This window comes from Ranitomeya imitator, chromosome 2, assembly GCF_032444005.1.
Source record: "Ranitomeya imitator isolate aRanImi1 chromosome 2, aRanImi1.pri, whole genome shotgun sequence".
In the NCBI taxonomy this organism is placed as follows: Eukaryota; Metazoa; Chordata; class Amphibia; order Anura; family Dendrobatidae; genus Ranitomeya; species Ranitomeya imitator.
Genome location: NC_091283.1, coordinates 769,616,457 through 769,639,402, shown reverse-complemented (window position 1 = coordinate 769,639,402; position 22,946 = coordinate 769,616,457). Strand labels below are relative to the sequence as shown.

At 40.8% G+C, this 22,946-nt stretch overlaps 1 protein-coding gene and 1 long non-coding RNA gene across 2 annotated transcripts in view; both read right to left on the bottom strand.

The window, feature by feature from the left end:
- Positions 1-7,349: 7,349 nt before the first annotated feature.
- The window catches only part of LOC138667766 (uncharacterized), a 70,930-nt gene continuing 55,333 nt past the window's right edge, over positions 7,350-22,946 (bottom strand). The window contains exons 3-4 of the long non-coding RNA XR_011318926.1: positions 9,113-9,175; positions 7,350-8,144 (exon numbers count right to left, since the gene is read on the bottom strand). This is a non-coding gene — a long non-coding RNA (uncharacterized lncRNA). The remainder of the gene's footprint in view (positions 8,145-9,112; positions 9,176-22,946) is intronic.
- Positions 14,377-17,325, bottom strand: LOC138667765 (toll-like receptor 13). The gene has a single exon (XM_069755861.1). The coding sequence runs from the start codon at positions 17,323-17,325 to the stop codon at positions 14,506-14,508; it is 2,820 nt and encodes a 939-aa protein (XP_069611962.1). The 3' UTR covers positions 14,377-14,505.

The following is a 22,946-nucleotide window of genomic DNA, read 5'->3' as shown; positions in this document are numbered from 1 at the left end:
AGAAATACATTTAAAAAGTAATTGTATTTTATGTTTTAGATTTTGTCAGTAGATAAACTTTCAAATATAATCAGGTTATCTTATTCTTTTCTAGAAACATACAGGACAATCGCTAAAACTAACTTTTAGACAGTGCTAACTTAAACTAGATAGTGCCTGTCACTGGGAGCAAAGGGAACATAAGAGATAAGGAACATGTGCCTCTGAACTGCCCCTCAGGCTAGGAGAGCCCTGTCTTTCCTTAACTCATGGGTACTGTTGATGGTAGGGAGGCCTGAGCCACCAATCTGTCCCTATCTCCTGTCCCTACCTCCTGTCCTGCCCTGAGCTAAACCCCCAACCCCCACCCCAGGAGGTGAACCGTAAAGGAAAACACTGATAAAGACCGACAGGGATAACGTAAACTTCACCACAAAGAAAACTATAAGGGCGACATGATTTGTGTGTGGAGGGAACACAATACAAATAGGGAAATGAACAAACAACAAAGTGTACTTCACCAGACTCCAAATTAAGATTTGAGTATGAACAGCTACTCCAACACTGGACCGAAAAGCAAGAGGCACGCAAATGTTATAGTCTCCATCCAGGAATATTCTGAGCCATACTTAAAGGAAGAAGGCAGTCCCAGCAGCCTCAGCCTACAATTGACACTTATCAAAAAGTTAATTCCTGCAAAGCTGAACATCAGAGAACTAATCACAACCGACGCCCAAACGCAAATTTGCGTTGTTGGGCGTTGCATCGGCGACGCAATGCACAACGCATGCAAAACGCATGCAAAACGCCTTGTTTTGTGATGAATGCGTCCATTTTTAGCATGATTTTTGGCGCAAAAAAATGCAACATGCAGCGTCCTCTGCGCCCTGACGTTAGCACCAAAAAAGACGCATGCGTCACAAAACGCAACACAACGCATGTCCATGCGCCCCCCATGTTAAATATAGGGGCGCATGACGCATGCGTCGCCGTGGCTGCTCCCGATGCAACGCAAATGTGAACGTAGCCTAAGACTGCACATCAGACTCCCCAGTGTGAACAGAGTCCGAAGTCGGCATGACAGTGCTAAAGAGAACTTGTTATTAGCATAATGCTGCCCGAACTATAGCCTGCATGAATCAGACTGGTTGAGCCACATTTGAAATTTATTTTGTAAAATACTTTGAAAAGCCAGCCGAAGATTATGGTTTCAAGCAGCTCCAACAAAATGGATGGAACGGGGAATGGAGTCGGAGCAGAATGGTGCGTGCTATGCCTGCCTGTCGATTGTATAGACAGTGGTGGCGTTTTTTACACTAGAAATGGCAGAGGTGCATGCCATTAATAAGATGTGCCAAATTCATTAAGTGGCATGCACCTTTTAATGAATTCGGGACATCTTATTCCTGCATGCCGTCACTAAGACTGGAGTAAAAAATGCCAGTGTAAATGATCGGGACCTGTGTGTTTCATATGACTAGTCCAATGCAGTTCCTGGACAACTTTTCACTTCCAACTGACTGACAGATCTATCACATCACACTCTTGATGGACGAAAGGACCTATTAGTCAAAGAGACTGGAGCAAGGAGAAGGCAGCCGGCATTGAACTAATCAGCTTGACACATAGTTTCCAACTAGCTTTTCAAAGTACCGGTAAGTTTTCTGTGATTGTGAAATGCTGTAGCATTTCAGAGTAAAACATATTCAGCTGCAGATAGTGTCTGATTCATGCTAGCTGTGGCTCAATCAGCAGGAATCTGATGACATGTTACCTTTAAAATTCTCCAAATCTATAAAAGTGTCTCACGCTGTTGATAGATTTGGTGCATTTTTAAACTGTCAAATCAAGCCGATATTTTTGAGACAAATTCTAATGTTCTGCTTGATAAACGCATCTCAAATTTTGACATAGGTTAGCCAACACTACTTTACAGCAGAAAAAAAAACCTAAATTATTGAACTTGTTGAAATTTTGGCCCATTTTTAACCCCTTAGTGACAGAGCCAATTTGGTACTTAATGACCGAGCCAATTTTTGCAATTCTGACCACTGTCACTTTATGAGGTTATAACTCTGGAACGCTTCAATGGATCCCGCTGATTCTGAGATTGTTTTTTCGTGACATATTGTACTTCATGTTAGTGGTAACATTTCTTCGATATTACTTGCGATTATTTATGAAAAAAACGGAAATATGGCGAAAATTTTTAAAATTTTGCAATTTTCAAACTTTGTATTTTTATGCCCTTAAATCAGAGAGATATGTCACGAAAAATAGTTAATAAATAACATTTCCCACATGTCTACTTTACATCAGCACAATTTTGGAAACAACATTTTTTTTTGTTAGGGAGTTATAAGGGTTAAAAGTTGACCAGCAATTTCTAATTTTTACAACACCATTTTTTTTAGCGACCACATCACATTTGAAGTCATTTTGAGGGGTCTATATGATAGAAAATAACGAAGTGTGACACCATTCTAAAAACTACACCCCTCAAGGTTCTCAAAACCACATTCAAGAAGTTTATTAACCCTTTACGTGCTTCACAGGAACTGAAACAATGTGGAAGGAAAAAATGAACATTTAACTTTTTTTGCAAACATCTTAATTCAGAACCATTTTTTTTATTTTCACATGTGTAAAAACAGAAATGTAACCATAAATTTTGTTATGCAATTTCTCCTGAATACGCCAATACCCCATATGTGGGGGTAAACCACTTTTTGGACGCACCGCAGAACTTAGAAGTGAAGGAGCGCCGTTTGACTTTTTCAATGCAGAATTGGCTGGAATTGAGATGGGACGCCATGTCACGTTTAGAGAGCCCCTGATGTGCCTAAACAGTGGAAACTCCCCACAAGTGACACCATTTTGGAAACTAGACCCCTTAAGGAACTTATCTAGATGTGTGGTGAGCACTTTGAACCCCCATGTGCTTCACAGAAGTTTATAACGTAGAGCCGTGAAAAAAAAAATTGCATTTTTTCTACAAATATGATCTTTTTGCCCACAAATTTTTATTTTCACAAGGGTAACAGGAGAAATTAGACCACTAAAGTTGTTGTGCAATTTCTCCTGAGTACGTCGATACCCAATATGTGGGGGTAAACCACTGTTTGAGCGCACCGCAGAGCTTGGAAGAGAAAGAGTGCCGTTTTACTTTTTCAATGTAGAATTGGCTGGAATTAAGATCGGACGCCATGTCGCGTTTGGAGAGCCCCTGATGTGCCTAAACAGTAGAAATCCCCCACAAGTGACCCCATTTTGGAAACTAGACCCCCCATGGAACTTATCTAGATGTGTGGTGAGAACTTTGAATGCCAAAGTGCTTCACAGAAGTTTATAATGCAGAGTCGTGAAAATAAAAAATATATTTTTTTCCACAAAAAATGGCCCCCAAGTTTTTATTTTCACAAGGGTAACAAGAAAAATTGGACCCCAAAATTTGTTGTCCAATTTGTCCTGAGTATGCTGGTACCCCATATGTGGGGGTAAACCACAGTTTAGGCGCACGGCAGAGCTCGGAAGGAAGGAGCGCCGTTTTGGAATGCAGACTTTGATAGAATGGTCTGCGAGCATTATGTTGCGTTTGCAGAGCCCCTGATGTACCTAACCAGTAGAAACCCTCCACAAGTGACCCCATTTTGGAAACTAGACCCCCCAAGGAACTTATATACCCCAAAGAGAATATTTACCAACAATAAATTCAAAAGAATTTTTTCATTAATAATTTTTATTATTTAAAAAGGACATAACACAATTAATAACATTTTTATTAAAATATACATATATATATATAATTATTCCAGAATAAAATATATCATGAGATGAATACAATATAAACCAGTATGTGGGGGGGCTACGACACGCAAGAGCCAATCGATACAACAATCAATATTATATACCAAGTGGATACAAATATAATCAAATAAAATATATCAAATAAAATAATATCACGGCTGACATGTACATAAAATTATTAATAATAACATATACCAAATATAAAAAATAATATACAATGAAAATAATAAAAATAATAATGAAGAAATATATGTATATATAATTCCCTACCAATTTAAACCTGCGCACATAAACCAAATACATAAATATTTAAATGAGATCCGACACTCGTCAAATGCATATCGGCACAAAAAAGCCTATAATTGATGCATCATTGGCAAACTGACAATAAATATATAAACCAAAAATGTGAAAAAACTGTGAAAAATAAATGTGTGAAAATAAATATATTAAAAATTGCTATGAATCATATAAAAAAGAAAAAAAAAAAAAAAAAAGGAAAGTGTATGTGATTATAAATTAATGAAGATATCTGATGTAAATATGATTGAAAAGTGAAAAAAATAAATGTGATAAATAGTATGTGGGAAAATAATTAATATTTATACATATCATTATAATAGATGTGTTGTGTAATGAAATGGGTGAAGCATTATATTGTCAATCCAATGATGCAGCAAAAAAGGTATATAAAGAAATTAGATAATATATAGAGTATATATTGTAATCAATAATCAGTAATATATCGGAAGTATTGGAATAGCATTTGACAAAATCCAAACTCATAAAAAGTACTGCACAAGATAATAATAACAGTGATATAAGTAGAAAATGAGCACAAATAAAACAGCACAGAACAGCAAGGAAACTTGTAAGCCGTGTATACCAACCAGCATATGCGTGTCACAGCCCCCTCACACACCACTCCAACGCACGTTTCGCAACCGCTTCGTCAGGGAGTGGCGTGTGTAGGGCGCGACCGCATAATATAGTATCTGAACACCTGTAGACAATAACAAAAACCGGGACGCTATAATTATGTGGCGCCGAAACAGGGCACGCGTCCGCCTCCGTCCACGGAGCCGAAAACCGGAAGTGCGTCACCGCGTGCGGCCCGAAGGCCACAGTCAGCGGCGCACAAGGTTCCCAGCAACAGGACGGAGCGCGCGCACGCGCAGATCGGCGCACAGCGCACCCACAGCCATATTAATGAAGGGAAAAGACTAAGGGCATAGAGCGAATATGGCTAATCATGGCAATCAGTATACCAGTTAGCAAAGTATAATGACCTCACTTATATGTAGAATATAAAATAATAATTATAACATATATAACATAAAAATAATATGATATATACAGAGATAAGAATTTAATATGTGTAAAGAAATATTTTATTATGGAAAAAATAATAAAAAATATAATTGCAAAAAATAAGAAAAACTAATATTATAAACAATGAAAGAATATTTTTATTATGCATAAAAAGATGTGTAAAAATAAGAAAAATATGAATAAATAAAACATATTGTAATAATATATACAAAAAAATATATATGCAAAAAAGAAATAAGTCCAGCCCAAAGAAATCCAATATAAGGAAAAATTTATTAATTACCTAAAATAATAAAAAATATATTAAAAAATAAAATAATGAACAACAAATGCGGACAAGGGGAATCTCCCTACACCTATAGGAGGAACACAGAAAAGTGTTTATTTATTATGATTATTATAAAAAACAGATAACATGGGAAAAGTATTTTAATAAAACACAACATGGAGAATGAGAATGAGACAAAACAGAAAAGAGAAAAAAAAAATAAAAAAAAAAATAAGAAGAATGAAATTAATAATTAAATAAATAAAAATGAAAATAATAATAAATGAAAATGAATAAAAATAAAAAAATTTATATAAAAAAATAATACATAAAAAATAATAATGTAAGAAATATAATAAATTCAGTTTTAATAGTAAAGAAAAATAATAAGATTATATCAAGAAATAACAAATTTTTATGAAAAATAATAATATCAAATATAAAAAGAACAAAAGAAGGAAATAAATCCCTCCAGGAGAAAATATAAAAAAAAATAAAAAAACTGTTAATGAGAACCTACAGAAGTGTGACATGACAACAATATACAAAATGTACTGTAATATATCGTAATTACATAGAAGAATTCCTACACAAAAAGCATAAACCAGATGGCGGTGAAGCAGCTAGGTTTATAAAAAACTGGAAAAACCCCATTGCTCATTAAGACCTAAGGGATTCATACTCTGTAGCAGGGTAATCCACTTACATTCTTTTTGTGCAAGTCTCTTGCTGACATCCCCCCTTCTATTACCCAAATGTAACCGATCTATACCTTTAACCTGGAGCAGATGGGATTGGTTGGGATGATGGTAACGGAAATGTCTCGCTAGGGGTTTCAATTTTGATATTGTATCAATGTAACTTATCTCAATTTTTTCCGCTGCCTTAATATCCCTAATGTGCTCCAAAACTCGAACACGTAGTTCTCTTGTCGTCATTCCTACGTATATACGGTCACAAGGACAAGTGGCTTGATAAACAACATTTGACGTACGGCAATCTATATGATGTAAAATTTTATATTCGCGAGTTTTTGTGGAATTATGAAAGACATCTACTTTCATTATATACTTACAGGCCTTACAGGAACCACAATTGTATGACCCCCATTTCGGACCTTTGGAATTAAAGATGAAATTAGACCCCGGTGGAACATAATGACTAGTGTTGAGCATTCCGATACCGCAAGTATCGGGTATCGGCCGATACTTGTGGTATCGGAATTCCGATACCGAGATCCGATACTTTTGTGGTATCGGGTATCGGTATCGGATACATAGGGATCTGTAAAATAAAGAAATAAAATAAAAAATATTGATATATTTACCTCTCCGGCGGCCCCTGGACTCAGCGCGGGTAACCGGCAGGCTTCGTTGTTCAAAATCAGCGCTTTTAGGACCTGAGAATCAAATCCCGGCTTCTGATTGGTCGCGGGCCGCCCATGTGACCGCGCCGCGACCAATCACAAGCCGCGACGTCACCGCAAGCTATTGACGCGCTCATTTTTAAAAATGAGCGCGTCAATAGCTTGCGGTGACGTCGCGGCTTGTGATTGGTCGCGGCCACGCGACCAATCACAAGCCGCTATGTCTTTCAAAGCCATTAACGCGCTCATTTTTAAAAATGAGCGCGTCAATAGCTTGCGGTGACGTCGCGGCTTGTGATTGGTCGCGGCCACGCGACCAATCACAAGCCGCTATGTCTTTCAAAGCCATTAACGCGCTCATTTTTAAAAATGAGCGCGTCAATAGCTTGCGGTGACGTCGCGGCTTGTGATTGGTCGCGTGGCGGTCACATGGGCGGCCCGCGACCAATCAGAAGCCGGGACGTGATTCTCAGGTCCTAAAAGCACTGATTTTGAACAACGAAGCCTGCCGGTTACCCGCGCTGAGTCCAGGGGCCGCCGGAGAGGTAAATATATCAATATTTTTTATTTTTATTCTTTATTTTACACCTCCCTATGGATCCCAGGGCCTGAAGGAGAGTTTCCTCTCCTTCAGACCCTGGGAACCATGAGAATACCTTCCGATACTTGATGTCCCATTGACTTGTATTGGTATCGGATATCGGTATCGGCGATATCCGATATTTTTCGGGTATCGGCCGATACTATCCGATACCGATACTTTCAAGTATCGGACGGTATCGCTCAACACTAATAATGACTATGCACCAATGACTCACCCAGAGTCTTGCAACGTCTCGCTACAATAAGAGGTTTTTCAGGTATTATTTTAGATATTTTTGGGTCCTGTAAAAGAATCGGCCAAAATTTTGTAAAAATGTCAGTCATTTCTTTCCATCTTGAGTGGTAGTCAGTGACAAAGCGTATTTGTTCATCTGTTCCCTTGTTCCTCCTCCGGGACGTAATCAAAGTTTGTCTATCAGTGTTCTTTGCTCTCATATAAGCCCTCTGTACAATATCATTTTTATAACCTCGCTTTAAGAATCTATTGGTAAGGTCTTCTGCCTGTTGTTCAAATGTTGTATCCTGATCACAAATGCGCCTTGTCCTAAGAAATTGTCCCTTTGGAATTGCACGTATAACATGGGCAGGATGAGCGGATTTAGCATGCAGAAGTGCATTGACACTGGTCTCTTTCCGATGTATGGAAGTATGAAGATGTCCTAATTCATCAATTTTAATTCCAAGGTCCAAGAAATTTATAGAATCCTGCTTCACCATCCAGGTAAGTTTAATGTTGTTGTCATTCCTGTTTAAATATTGGAGGTACTTATCCAATTCTTCTCGTGGGCCCTGCCAGATAAACAGAATATCGTCTATGAATCGCATCCACAATACTATTGCGCCAGTCATAGCATAATCCTCACTTTGCACATAATCATGTTCCCATGACCCCATAAAAAGATTTGCGTAGGACGGCGCAAATGCCGCCCCCATTGCCACGCCTCTTTTTTGCAAATAATATCGGTCTTTAAAAACAAAATAATTGTGAAATAATGAATATTCTAAAAGCTCCATCAAAAATTCAATAAGCAATCCATCAAGATTACGACAGGATAAATAGCGTCTGGCTGCTGTTAAACCAAATTCGCGTATTGACGTATATAATGATTCGACGTCACATGTAATAATGTGCATGTCAGAAGTCATATGTATACCGTCTAATCTTTGAAGGGCTTCAGTTGTGTCTCTAATATACGAGGGTAATTCTGCTACAATGGGCTTTAAGTAGAAATCCAGGAACTTAGAAATAGGTTCCAACAAACTCCCATTCCCAGATATAATAGGGCGACCAGGGGGGTCTGTCATACTCTTATGGACCTTTGGTAATAAGTATAATGTTGGAACAGTTGGTAATTCGGTCCGTAATCCCTCCCAAATCGATTTTGGAATTATGCCGTCCTCCAAAGCAGAGTCCAGAATGGTAAATAACTTCTTTTGATATACAGAGGTGGGATCCTGTGACAATCGCTCATAGCAAGATGGGTCACCTAATTGTCTTAAAGCTTCCTTTTCATATTGTGTACATGGCCATACAACAATATTGCCACCCTTATCGGATGGCTTAAACACAATTTCTTTCATTTTCATTAACTCATCAAGTGCCCTTCTCTGTTCATATTTTAGATTATCATAAGGTCTCTTATCAGATATTTTTGTCACCTCATCACATACCATCTTCACAAACACTTCAACCGATGAATTTTGTGATAGTGGAGGAAAAGTCTTTGATCTTTTCTTTATAAAACTTGGAAATTTACCTGGTATATCCTCCTGCTCCGCTATTAAGGCTTCAAGCGCCTGTAAGGCTTCCAATTCCTCTTCTGTGGAGAAAGTGTTAGACATCATTTTATCAGTATGGTACTTTTTCAGTAGAACCTTACGGGCAAATAAAAATGTGTCCTTAATGACTGAAAATTGTTCCAATTTTGCTGTTGGGCAAAAACCCAATCCCAAGGATAGTACAGAAATCTGGGCGGGTGTTAACTGTATCTCTGATAAATTGATTACCTTTAAGGTGCCCTCGTTGGTGAAATCTTGGTCACGGTGATTCTTCCCCAAGGAACTTATCTAGATGTGTGGTGAGAACTTTGAATGCACAAGTGCTTCACAGAAGTTTAGAATGCAGAGTCGTGAAAATAAAAAATATTTTTTTTTCCACAAAAAAGATATTGTAGCCCCCAAGTTTTTATTTTCACAAGGGTAACAGGAGAAATTGGACTGCAATAGTTGTTGTCCAATTTATCCCGAGTACGCTGATGCGCCATATGTGGGGGTAAACCACTGTTTGGGCGCACGGCAGAGCTCGGAAGGGAAGGAGCGCCGTTTTGGAATGCAGACTTTGATAGAATGGTCTGTGGGCATTATGTTGCGATTGCAGAGCCCCTGATGTACCTAACCAGTAGAAACCCTCCACAAGTGACCCCATTTTGGAAACTAGACCCCCCAAGGAACTTATATAGATGTGTGGTGAGAACTTTGAATGCCCAAGTGCTTCACAGAAGTTTATAATGCAGAGTCATAAAATATATATATATATATTTTTCCACAAAAAAGATTTTGTAGCCCCCAAGTTTTTATTTTCACAAGGGTAACAAGAGAAATTGGACCCCAGAAGTTGTTGTCCAATTTATCCCGAGTACGCTGATGCCCCATATGTGGGGGTAACCCACTGTTTGGGCGCACGGCAGAGCTCAGAAGGGAGGGAGCACCATTTGACTTTTTGAGTGCAAAATTGGCTGTCGTGTTTAGAGACCCCCTGATGTACCTAAACAGTGGAAACCCCCCAATTCTAGCTCCAACCCAACTCCAACACACCCCTAACCCTAATCCCAACCTGATCCATAATCCTAATCACTAACCCTAACGATAATCACAACCCTTACCCCAAAACAACCCTAATGTCAACCCTAACCATAACCCTAATCAAAACCCTAAATCCAACACACCCCTAATCCTAATCTCAACCCTAACCTCAAACCTAACCCTAATCCCAATACACCCCTAATCACAACCCTAACCTTAACCCTAATCCCAAACCTAACCCTAATCCCAAGCGTAACCCTAATGCCAACCGTAACCCTAATACCAACCCTAATCCAAACCCTAACCCTAATCCCAACTCTAACCCTAACTTTAGCCCCAACCCTAACCCTAGCCCTAAGGCTACTTTCACACTTGTGTCGTTTGGCATCTGTCGCAATCCGTAGTTTTGGACAAGAAACGGATCCTGCAAATGTGCCCGCAGGATGCGTTTTTTGCCCATAGACTTGTATTGCCGATGGATCGTGACGGATGGCCACACGTCGCGTCTGTTGTGCACTGGATCAGTTGTGTTTTGGCGGACCGTCGGCACAAAAAAAGTCCAATGAAACGTTTTTTTGTACGTCGCATCCGCCATTTCTGACCGCGCATGCGTTGCCGTAACTCCGCCCCCTCCTCCCCAGGACATAGATTGGGCAGCGGCTGCGTTGAAAAACTACATCCGCTGCCCACGTTGTGCACAATTTTCACAACGTGCGTCGGTATGTCGGGCCGACGCATTGCGACGGCCCCGTACCGACGTAAGTGTGAAAGAAGCCTAACCCTAAATTTAGCCCCTACCCTAACCCTAAATTTAGCCCTAGCCCTAACCCTAGCCCTAACCCTACCCCTAACCCTACCCCTACCCCTAACCCTAGCCCTAACCCTAGCCCTACCCCTAACCCTAGCCCTAACCCTAGCCCTACCCCTAACCCTAGCCCTACCCCTAGCCCTAACCCTAGCCCTAACCCTAATTTTAGCCCCAACTGCTGTTCTCCTGCCGGCCAGCAGATGGAGACAGATGGCGGGCGCACTGCGCATGCACCCGCCATTTTCTTTTCCCCGGCAGCCAGGAGGAGCAGCAGGAGGACCCAGGGACACAGGTGAGTATGCTAGCGTCCCCGAATCCCCCTATTTCTCTGTCCTCTGATGTGCGATCACATCAAAGGACAGAGAATTACACTTTACTTTTTTTTTTTTTGCGGTCGCCGGTAAACAGTTAATTACCGGCGATCGCAAAACAGGGGTCGGTAAAACCGACCCCGATCATGTTCTTTGGGGTCTCGGCTACCCCGGCAGCCGAGACCCCAAAGATTCTCCCGGTGCCGGCCGGCGGGCGCACTGCGCATGCGCCCGCCATTTTGAAGATGGCGGCGCCCACCGGGAGCCACGAGGAGCATCGGGGGAGATAGGTGAGTATTGGGGGGCTACCTGGGACCCCTTTTCTCTGTCCTCCAATGTGCGATCACATCGGAGGACAGAGAAATTAAAAAGAGATCGCGTTTTTTGTTTTTTTTTGCGATCGCCGATAAACGGTTAATTACCGGCGATCGCAAATGCGGGGTGGGTAAACCCCCCCCCCCCCGAATCATGTTCTCTGGGGTCTTGGCTACCCCCGGCAGCCGAGACCCCGGAGAAAATCCAACTCTGGGGGGCACTATTCACTTTTTCCACAGCGCGTTTAAGTACCCTTAGCGGCCGCCGTTAAAAGGCGTATCGGCGGTCGTTAAGGGGTTAAATTGAAAGAGGCAAAAACATCATACACCAAAATTCTGGTGCAATTTACAATTAAAATCTGGCATAATTACAATAGTAAATGTTTATCATTCAGTATATTATTGTAGTTTACAGAATTAGTTATGATATAGTCATTTGCATCACTCATAGTTTGGCAGACACGGATTGGTAAAACTGATGAACAGCAGAGTTCAGATTTCAGTACCTGCTTCAGTGAGCCGTTTCTAAAATTAAAAATAAAGGATGTGAATTAATGACAAATTGACACGCCTGTTGTTAAGATAGGCATTTAAAGTAAAATCCAGGAAAACATGTAAAAAGCCTAAAAAACCCCAAAAAGCTACACAATTTTACATTTTATATTGACTTTAACCCCTTCCCGACCTCCACCATACTATTACGGCGGAGGTCGGGTCCCCTGCTTTGATGTGGGCTCCGGCGCTGAGCCCATCTCAAAGCCAGGACACGTCAGCTGTTTTGAACAGCTGACATGTGCCCGCAATAGCAGCCGGTGAAATCGCGATTCACCCACCGCTATTAACCAGTTAAATGCAGCTGTCAAACGCTGACAGCGGCATTTAACCGGCGCTTCCGGCCATGCGGCCGGAAATGATCGCATCGTCGTTAAAAAAGTTTTTAAAAATATGAAAAAGATAAAAAAAATAAAAGTGGAAATCACCCCCCTTTCGCCCCATTCAAAATAAAGCAATGAAGAAAAAAAATCAAACCTACACATATTTAGTATCGCCACGTTCTGAATCACCCGATCTATCAATAAAAAAAAGGAATAACCTGATCGCTAAATGGCATAGTGAGAAAAAAATTCAAAACGCCAAAATTACGTTTTTTTGGTCGCCGCAACATTGCATTAAAATGTAGTAACGGGCGATCAAAAGAATGTATCTACACAAATGTTGTATCATTAACAACGCCAGCTCAGCACGCAAAAAATAAACCCTCACCTGACCCCAGATCACAAAAAATGTAGACGCTACGGGTAACGGAAAATTGCGCAATTTTTTTTTTTTTTAGCAAAGTTTGGAATTTTACGTAACCTAGACATGTTTGGTGTCTATGAACTCATAATGACCAGGAGAATCAAAACGGCAGGTCAATTTTAGCATTTAGTGAACCTAGCAAAAAAGCCAAACAAAAAACAAGTGTGGGATTGCACTTTTTTTGCAATTTCACCGCACTTGGAATTTTTTCCCCATTTTCTAGTACACGACATGCTAAAACCAATGATGTCGTTAAAAAGTGCAACTTGTCCCGCAAAAAACAAGCCCTCACATGGCTATATTGACGGAAAAATAAAAAAGTTACGGCTCTGGGAAGGAGGGGAGTGAAAAGCGAGAACGCAAAAACGGAAAAGGGCAAGGTCGTGAAGGGGTTAAAGGGATTGTCCTTGTTTAGCACTGCAGACTTGCGAATCCTCACAGCACTCACAGCACAGGATTCTCCAGTGTCGGGAAAGGGCAGTCATGGGACCATAAGTATGCTACACTAGATTGTGGCCTGATTCTAACGCATCGGGTATTCTAGAATATGCATGTCCCCATAGTATATGGACAATGATGATTCCAGAATTCGCTGCAGACTGTGCCCGTCGCTGATTGGTCGAGGCAACCTTTATGACATCATCGTCACCATGGCAACCATTATGACATCTACGTCGATACTGTGCCCATCGCTGATTGGTCGAGGTGAATTCGCGGCAGACTGTGCCCGTCGCTGATTGGTCAAGGCAACCTTTATGACATCATCGTCGCCATGCTGTGCCCGTCGCTGATTGGTCGAGGCCGCCAGGCCTCGACCAATCAGAGATGCGGGATTTCCAGGACAGACAGACGGAAAAACCCTTAGACAATTATATATATAGATGCGGGATTTCCAGGACAGACAGACAGACAGACAGACGGAAAAACCCTTAGACAATTATATATATAGATGCATACTCCTGTGACATTAAGACTAGACGTGCACGGCCTCGCTCCAGCTCCAGAGAATCTTGACAGTGTGCGCTCTGCGGGATGTGAGGATTCAAAGGTCTGCAGTAACATAAAGACATTCCATTTAACATTGCAGATTTTAAAATGGGAGATGTATATCATAAATGTACACATCGGTTATTATAATATTAATCTAATATTTAGATTTTAAAAAAAGTGTAATTTAGGAAAATTGCATGAAATAATGAAAAGCACAATAGTTACTGCTCAAACTGCTGTTGCTTCAAGGCCAACAATTTTGTGGGTAAACAGGAATGGCATTTTCTGCTGTTCCATTCGCTGTTTTTTGTGCTGCAATGATGATGCTCTTGACTGCTCTTATGATCATTGCATCCAATCACTGAACTCCTATGTTATACAGTCAAGACCAAATATTGGATGTTTTGGTCATAGAGAGAGAGGAATTATTACAGGAGCATTAGAATGAAGGAAGCTCTCTTAGATAAGTAAAGCTCTTTATAATAATTTATGCAGTTCCAAATTTTGACCAAATTTCAAACAAGTATTTAGAAGACTATTAAACCAGTTCATTAAAACAATATGTTAGCACAATACAAATTAATCATTTCAAGCATGTAAAAATAAATTTTAATGTATAAATACATCTATGGCTTCTGGCAGTCCTTGGTATGACCAGCGATAACTTTTCGCAGTCTGGCCCAGAACAGATGTTGTCTATCTGCATCTTCTGGCCACTTTAGGTAGGTTTTCTTGTCTAGAATCTTAGTGAGCTTTTGGTAATACTGAAGTTCTTCTCTAGAGATGTCATCCAGGATCACCAGGATGAGGGAATCCTTACTCTCTGCTACAAGCCTGTAAGTTGCCATTCTTATCTCCAGGGAGCACCAGTTACTCTGTAGGTAACTACGTGTGATAACACAGATTGTCCACCTGCTGTTATAGATACTGTCCACAATGTTCTCCACAATGTCTCTGCCAATCTCAAAGTCTCGGTTGTGGATACACACTTTAAAGAGAGGAGGACCGTTTTGTTCCAAGTTATGGAGAAGCTGCTCTGTTACCCACTGTTCATCGTGGACATTATATGACACAAATACGTCATATTCATAGTGGTCTCTTTTTCGGTGTCTATTACTCAGCCAACATTTGATTGTATAAAACATGTACAAAATATACCACCAGATACTTTCATAGAAGACAGAAATACACATAAATATCAAAGTACTGATGAGTGTAACTAAGAATGCGATGAAATCTAGCTCAGTATTGCAGTTCTGTTCTAAGAAGGAGATTAAGTATGGGTACTGTATTTGAGTATTAACAAAACAATGTTGATCATAAAAGTCAAGGAATAAAACTTGTGTTTCATATTTCACCCACTGACCCAGCCATGCAAACTCACATTTACAAAAAAAACTTGTGTCTGGAAGAAAAAAATATTTTAGACTTATCATATCGGCCAACACATTATCTGGAAATCTGTAAATTCTTTCATTTTCCATCATCAAAAGTCGGACTGATTTTAAATCTCGGAACAACACATTTGATCCGTAGTCCTCTATTCCGGAATTTACTAAATGCAAAATTTGTAGGTTTTTCAACCCCAGAAATAGTTTCTGCACATTTAATGCTGGGAAATCATACAGTTCATTTGTATTTTCTAAGTGTAAAAAAGAAAGTTTTGTTAAGTTTTGTAAATTAGAATTAAAGATGTCTGTGTTGGATTTTGAACGTACATTCGCTATCAAATATATCTTGTCTAAATTGGTAAATTTTCCCAGTGCGATCTCAAATTTTGCATCATAGCAGAGAAGAGCGTAGATATTTGTTAAGTACAGTTCTTTTACTTTGTAAAATGGAAACTCATCACAATAATCAATGAACACATGATGCGAGTCAATGTTCAAACTTTCAAAGTCATTAAAAATGTTGAAATATTCAGATTCAATTGTCAGCGTCGTATCAAGTGTTTTCAGGGACATCTTTTTCAGTGACTCCATATTCTGTGACCATGACATGCTTACCATGTCTTTAAATGCAATGGCAATCTCTTCGAGCTTTCTTAGATCCTTAAATGCCCAATCACTAATGGTTTCTATAAAATTTTCATTCAAGGTCAGTTGCTTTAATGAAAAAAGACCTGCAAATGTAAATTCAGTCAAACTATAGAAATGATTACTCTTTAGATGCAGAACTTCCAGAGTCTTCAAACCACGAAATGAATATTTACCAATTGTCTGAATCTTATTGTCATTCAGTGAAAGTGATTTCAGTTTTTTTAGGCATTGAAATTCATCTTTCGTCAGAGAAGCTAAATAGTTAAATGACAAGTTAAGGTGAACTAGCTCCATGGAAACATTCCCAGAACATATTTTAATTGCGGTAATTATATTGTTTGACAAGTTGAGCTCTTTCAGTTTTCTAAATTTCTTCATTTGAGAAGCAGTCACATTTTTTACAGAGTTGTATGATAAATCCAGAATTCGCAGAAGGTTGCAGGACCCTTTGGATGTATTGATAAACTTAATGCGGTTCTGTGCCAGCTGGAGTTCTCGGATCTTAAAAAGTGATGCATACATACAGATGTTAAAATCAGGAAACTGAGAATTGGAAAATGAAAAAGAGTCAACTACTTGGATCCCAGAATTTTTCAATGATGTTACAACTGAATAAGATATATCAGGTTTAAAAAAGGATAGTTTTGGAAAGTTACATAATGAGTTGTTTTCCAGCGTGGAAATTTCTTTTCTATATATGTTCAAATAGGAAATATTAAAGTGCATGAAACTGGTATTACCGATTAGATTTTCGTTCATGAGACAGTCTGTTTCTCGGAGTGCAACCAGACTCTGACTAATTAGAGATAATCCTTGCAGATTTTCTAGTTTCGGAAGATACCGAGTTACTGATGATAAAGTTTCAATGTTGTTGTCATCCAGAATAAGATGTTTCAGTTGATGAAGGTTGTCAAATATAGATTTGTTCAGAGATGAAAAGGGGAATCCTCTTAATTTAAGCTCTTGCAGCATATAAAGTCCTCGCAAATCAAGTTCATCAATAAATGGCTGTTGTGTCTGTTGTATCCACAAAACAGAGAGTTTCTCAAGTCTTAAAAAGACCTCAGGCGACATCACAAAATGACCAAATATATAGATATAAATTAGGTTTGTAAGATTGGAAAGAGCTTGTGGTTTAATGCTGACATTAAATATCTGCAGATAGAGCCAGTCTGAAGTCACAGGAACTTCTTCTAAGTCTTCTATGGAGGTGTTATGGAACTTACAGACTGCTGCAAGGCTGAAGTTTAGTTGGTCAAATCCGAGAAATTTGAAAGACGTTCTTGTACTGAAAGTATCAAAATATTCATGCTCTATAGTGTCACAGTGCTTCCTTAGCATACCAAGACATGAAGAACAGGTAGCCATGAAGAAGGCTAAGCACACCAGATGAAGGATAGTATCCATGTCTCTTCATGAACTAAATTCAGATGAATAATATATACTAGTCATATTTTTATAAGAATTTTCATTTTCAGTTCCTTTTACTAATGAAAAACACATCAGAGTAAAAGAGAAATGAAAATGTAAATTTAGCATTGAGCAACTTTTACTTGTGTCTGTAGATAAGATTTCTTTGTCATTGTGCTTTAGATGTTACTTTCTATACCTTAGAAATTGTACATAAATGTGTATCGTTTAGAGACTGTAAATCCACATACCATTACCAGGATAGGTTACTTTTTTAAATACTTATTTTTTAATAAATGTTCTGTTTTCCTATGTTACTGGTAGAGAGAAGAGAAAGACACATGTCATCACTGAGGGCGCATGCCACTGAAGACAGCAAATGGCAGGGCCCATGCCACTCAAAACCAACCGCTAAAAATATATAGTATAACATCCTGCATGCATGTTCAACAATTCTCATGAAGTTAGCTATCACTTGTCCATTATTATAACAATAGTACCATACTGGATGTTGGTGGTGCTGGAATTGCTGTTATAAGTCATTCTTATAGCAATACATAAGGCAGTAGAGTAAAGTCTGAAGAGAATACAGAATTATCATCCTGTGATCACAGAATACTTCCCTTATTGATGGTGTGACCTCATTCTTGAAATTCCCATATAGAAAAATAACTGCATGGCACAGATCACCTATAGGATCCCACTCACAACTTTATGTTTGATTCTGTAGTATAAGGCAGAATCCCCCCCACAGGCAGACCCTGTAATATAAGGCAGCCCCCATAAAGAAAAACAAATACTTACCTCTCTTCTTTCTGGTTCCTGCACTGCTCCCTGCTCCCACTCACTTCTGGACTGCGGGCGCCGGGCAGTGACGTCAACACACCTCCTGTCAGTGTCCGCATCGGTGACATCAGACACTGACAGGGGGATGATGGGAGAAGGAGCGTAGCGCTCCTTCCCTCTTCAATGCGATCAGCTGCATTGACTAGATGCCGATACAGCTGACCCTGTGATGACAGGCGGGGGACCCACTGCTGGCACTGCCCCCCCGCCTGCTCAGGGTCCCTAAGCGGCCGGGTGGGCAGAGCAGGGAGATCAATTCTCCCTGCTTTGCTGCAGAACGTAACTGTATCAGCATGCTGTGCACGCCAATACAGTTACAGCAGCGTAGCTCTGGGTGGGCACCCTCTGCCCCCCAGTAGCTACACTACTGCCGGATGCGTCACTCTGTGGGGTTCAGACTGCGCAGGTGCGCCGTGCTTGCATAGTCTATAAAGGCTCCGTACAGAGTGATGCTCCCAGCGTTATATTATATATACATATATATATACATATACTGTATATATATATATATATATATATATATATATACACACACTGCTCAAAAAAATAAAGGGAACACTAAAATCCCACATCCTAGATATCATTGAATGAAATATTCCAGTTGTAAATCTTTATTCATTACATATTGGAGTGTGTTGAGAACAATGAAACCTAAAAACGATCAATGTAAATCCCAACTAATATCCCACGGAGGTCTGGAGTTGGAATGCTGTTCAAAATCAAAGTGGAAAGTGAAGTTACAGGCTGATCCAACTTCAGTGGAAATGCCTCAAAACAAGGAAATGATGCTCAGTAGTGTGTGTGGCCTCCACATGCCTTTATGATCGCCCTACGCCACCTGGGCATGCTCCTAATGAGGCGGCGGATGGTCTTCTGAGGGATCACCTCCCAAACCTGGACTAAAGCATCCGCCAACTCCTGGACAGTCTGTGGTGCAACATGACGTTGGTGGATGGTGCAAGACATGATGTCCCAGATGTGTTCAATCGGATTCAGGTCTGGGTAATGGGCGGGCCAGTCCATAGCCTCAATGCCTTCATCTTGCAGGAACTGCTGACACACTCCAGCCACATGAGGTCTGGCATTGTCCTGCATTAGGAGGTACCCAGGGCCAACCGCACCAGCATATGGTCTTACAAGGGGTCTGAGGATCCCATTTCGGTACCTAATGGCAGTCAGGATACCTCTGGTGAGCACATGGAGGGCTAGAAATAGCCGTGGAGCGTTCCTGACTCTCCCTAGACGGCTCTTCACAGCCTAAGAGCTAGCTAGCCCTAGAGATAGAAAATAAAGCCTACCTTGCCTCAGAGAAATTCCCCAAAGGAAAAGGCAGCCCCCCACATATATTGACTGTGAGTAAAGATGAAAGTCACAAACACAGAAATGAAACAGGATTCAGCAAAGGGAGGCCAGACTTACTAAACAGACAGAGGATAGGAAAGGTATCTTTGCGGTCAGCACAAAAAACTACAAAAGACCACGCAGAGTGTGCAAAAAGACCTCCGCACCGACTAACGGTGCGGAGATGCCACTCTGCATCCCAGAGCTTCCAGCTAGCAAGACAAAATCATGATAACCAGCTGGACAAGGAAACAGTGAACAAATAATAACTATCAGGAACTTAGCTTCTGCTGGAGAAGACAGGTCACCAGAAAGATCCAAGAGCTAACTGAACCAATGCAGGAACATTGACAGCTGTGTTGTGAATTCTGTGGCTGAGTTCACTTCTGTGGTCACAAGTGGTATTGCAGTCTCTGGGCTTCCTCCCTCAGGTGTTTTGGTGAGCTCGTTGGCTGCCTTGCTATTTAGCTCCACCTGAGTCTGTCTTCCTTGCTCCTTGTCAATGTTCCAGTGTTGGATCTGAGCTACTGCATCTTTCCTTGGGCCTGCTGCTCTGCTAGATAAGTGCTTCTAGTTTGTTTTCTGTTTTTTCTGTCCAGCTTGTTATTATCTTTTGCTGGAAGCTCTGAGAAGCAAAGGGGTGCACCGCCGTGCTGTTAGTTCGGCACGGTGGGTCTTTTTGCCCCTTTGCGTGGTTTTCGTTTTAGGGTTTTTTGTAGACTGCATAGTTCTCTTTGCTATCCTCGCTCTGTCTAGAATATCGGGCCTCACTTTGCTGAATCTATTTCATTCCTACGTTTGTCTTTTCATCTTGCTAACAGTCATTATATGTGGGGGCTGCCTATTCCTTTGGGGTATTTCTCTGAGGTAAGTCAGGCTTGTATTTCTATCTTCAGGCTAGTCAGCTCCTCAGGCAGTGCCGAGTTGCATAGGTAGTTGATAGGCGCAATCCACTGCTGCTTCCAGTTGTGTGAGGATAGATCAGGTACTGCAGTCTACAGAGATTCCACGTCTCAGAGCTCGTCCTATTGTTTTGGGTTATTGCCAGATCTCTGTATGTGCGCTGATTACTGCACGCTGTGTTGCCTGATTGCCAGCCATAACAGTACAAGGAGCCTTTCAATGATTTCCAATAGAGGGAAAAAAGAAATCCTGACATCATTTTTTTTTCTTAGCTCTGTCTTCAGTCTTTTTTTTCCCCTAGACATTAGAGTGCTTCAGGACACAGCTGTGGACATGGATATTCAGGCTCTGTGCTCCTCAATGGATAATCTCGTTGTAAATGTACAAAAGATTCAAGATACTATTGATCAGAAATCGATGCTAGAACCAAGAATTCCGATTCCTGATTTGTTTTTTGGTGACAGAACTAAGTTCCTGAGCTTCAGAAATAATTGTAAGCTATTTTTGGCCTTGAAACCTCATTCTTCTGGTAATCCTATTCAACAGGTTTTGATTATTATTTCTTTTTTGCGCGGCGACCCACAGGACTGGGCGTTTTCTCTTGCACCAGGAGATTCTGCATTGAGTAATGTTGATGCATTTTTCCAGGCGCTGGGATTGCTTTACGATGAGCCTAATTCAGTGGATCAAGCTGAGAAAAATCTGCTGGCTTTATGCCAGGGTCAGGATGATGTAGAAGTATATTGTCAGAAATTTAGAAAATGGTCAGTACTCACTCTGTGGAATGAATCTGCACTAGCGGCTTTGTTCAGAAAGGGTCTCTCTGAAGCTCTTAAGGATGTAATGGTGGGATTTCCTATGCCTGCTGGTTTGAATGAGTCTATGTCCTTGGCCATTCAGATCGGTCGTCGCTTGCGCGAGCGTAAATCTGTGCACCATCTGGCGGTATTGTCTGAGAGTAAGCCTGAGCCTATGCAGTGCGACAGGACTATGACTAAAGTAGAACGGCACGAACACAGACGTCTGAACAGACTGTGTTTCTATTGTGGTGATTCTACTCATGCTATTTCTAATTGTCCTAAACGCACTAGGCGGTTCGATAGCTCTGCCGTTATTGGTACTGTACAGTCCAAATTCCTTTTGTCCATTACCTTAATGTGCTCTTTGTCATCATATTCTGTCATGGCGTTTGTGGATTCAGGCGCTGCCCTGAATCTGATGGATTTGGATTATGCTAAACGTTGTGGATTTTTCTTGGAGCCTTTGCGGTGTCCTATTCCGTTGAGAGGAATTGATGCTACACCTCTGGCCAAGAATAAGCCTCAGTACTGGGCCCAGCTGACCATGTGCATGGCTCCTGCACATCAGGAAGTTATTCGCTTTTTGGTACTGCATAATTTGCATGATGTGGTCGTGTTGGGGTTGCCATGGCTACAAACCCATAATCCAGTATTGGATTGGAACTCTATGTCGGTAACCAGCTGGGGTTGTCAGGGAGTACATGGTGATGTTCCATTTTTGTCTATTTCGTCATCCATTCCTTCTGACATCCCAGAGTTCTTGTCGGACTTTCAGGATGTATTTGAAGAGTCCAAGTCTGATGCCCTTCCTCCGCATAGGAATTGTGATTGTGCTATCGATTTGATTCCTGGTAGTAAATTCCCTAAGGGTCGTTTATTTAATTTGTCCGTACCTGAACACACCGCTATGCGCAGTTATGTGAAGGAGTCCCTGGAGAAGGGACATATTCGCCCATCGTCGTCACCATTGGGAGCAGGGTTCTTTTTTGTAGCCAAGAAGGATGGTTCGCTAAGACCGTGTATTGATTACCGCCTTCTTAATAAGATCACTGTTAAGTTTCAGTATCCCTTGCCATTGATTTCTGACTTGTTTGCTCGGATTAAGGGGGCTAGTTGGTTTACTAAGATTGATCTTCGTGGTGCGTATAATCTGGTGAGAATCAGGCAGGGAGATGAATGGAAAACGGCATTTAATACGCCCGAGGGTCATTTTGAGTATCTGGTGATGCCGTTCGGACTTGCCAATGCTCCATCTGTTTTTCAGTCTTTTATGCATGACATTTTCCGTGAGTATCTGGATAAATTCTTGATTGTTTACTTGGATGACATTTTGATCTTCTCAGATGATTGGGAGTCTCATGTGAAGCAAGTCAGAATGGTTTTCCAGGTACTGCGTGCTAATTCCTTGTTCGTGAAGGGATCAAAGTGTCTCTTCGGTGTGCAGAAAGTTTCATTTTTGGGGTTCATCTTTTCCCCTTCTACTATCGAGATGGATCCGGTTAAGGTTCAGGCCATCCAGGATTGGACTCAGCCGATATCTCTAAAAAGTTTGCAGAAATTCCTGGGCTTTGCTAATTTTTATCGTCGCTTCATCTGTAATTTTTCTAGCATTGCCAGACCATTGACCGATTTGACCAAGAAGGGTGCTGATTTGGTTAATTGGTCTTCTGCTGCCGTGGAAGCTTTTCAGGAGTTGAAGCGTCGTTTTTGCTGTGCCCCTGTGTTGTG

Bases quoted from the DNA above. Each gene is read 5' to 3' on its own strand.
- LOC138667765 (XM_069755861.1), bottom strand. From the start codon at position 17,325: ATGGATACTATCCTTCATCTGGTGTGCTTAGCCTTCTTCATGGCTACC.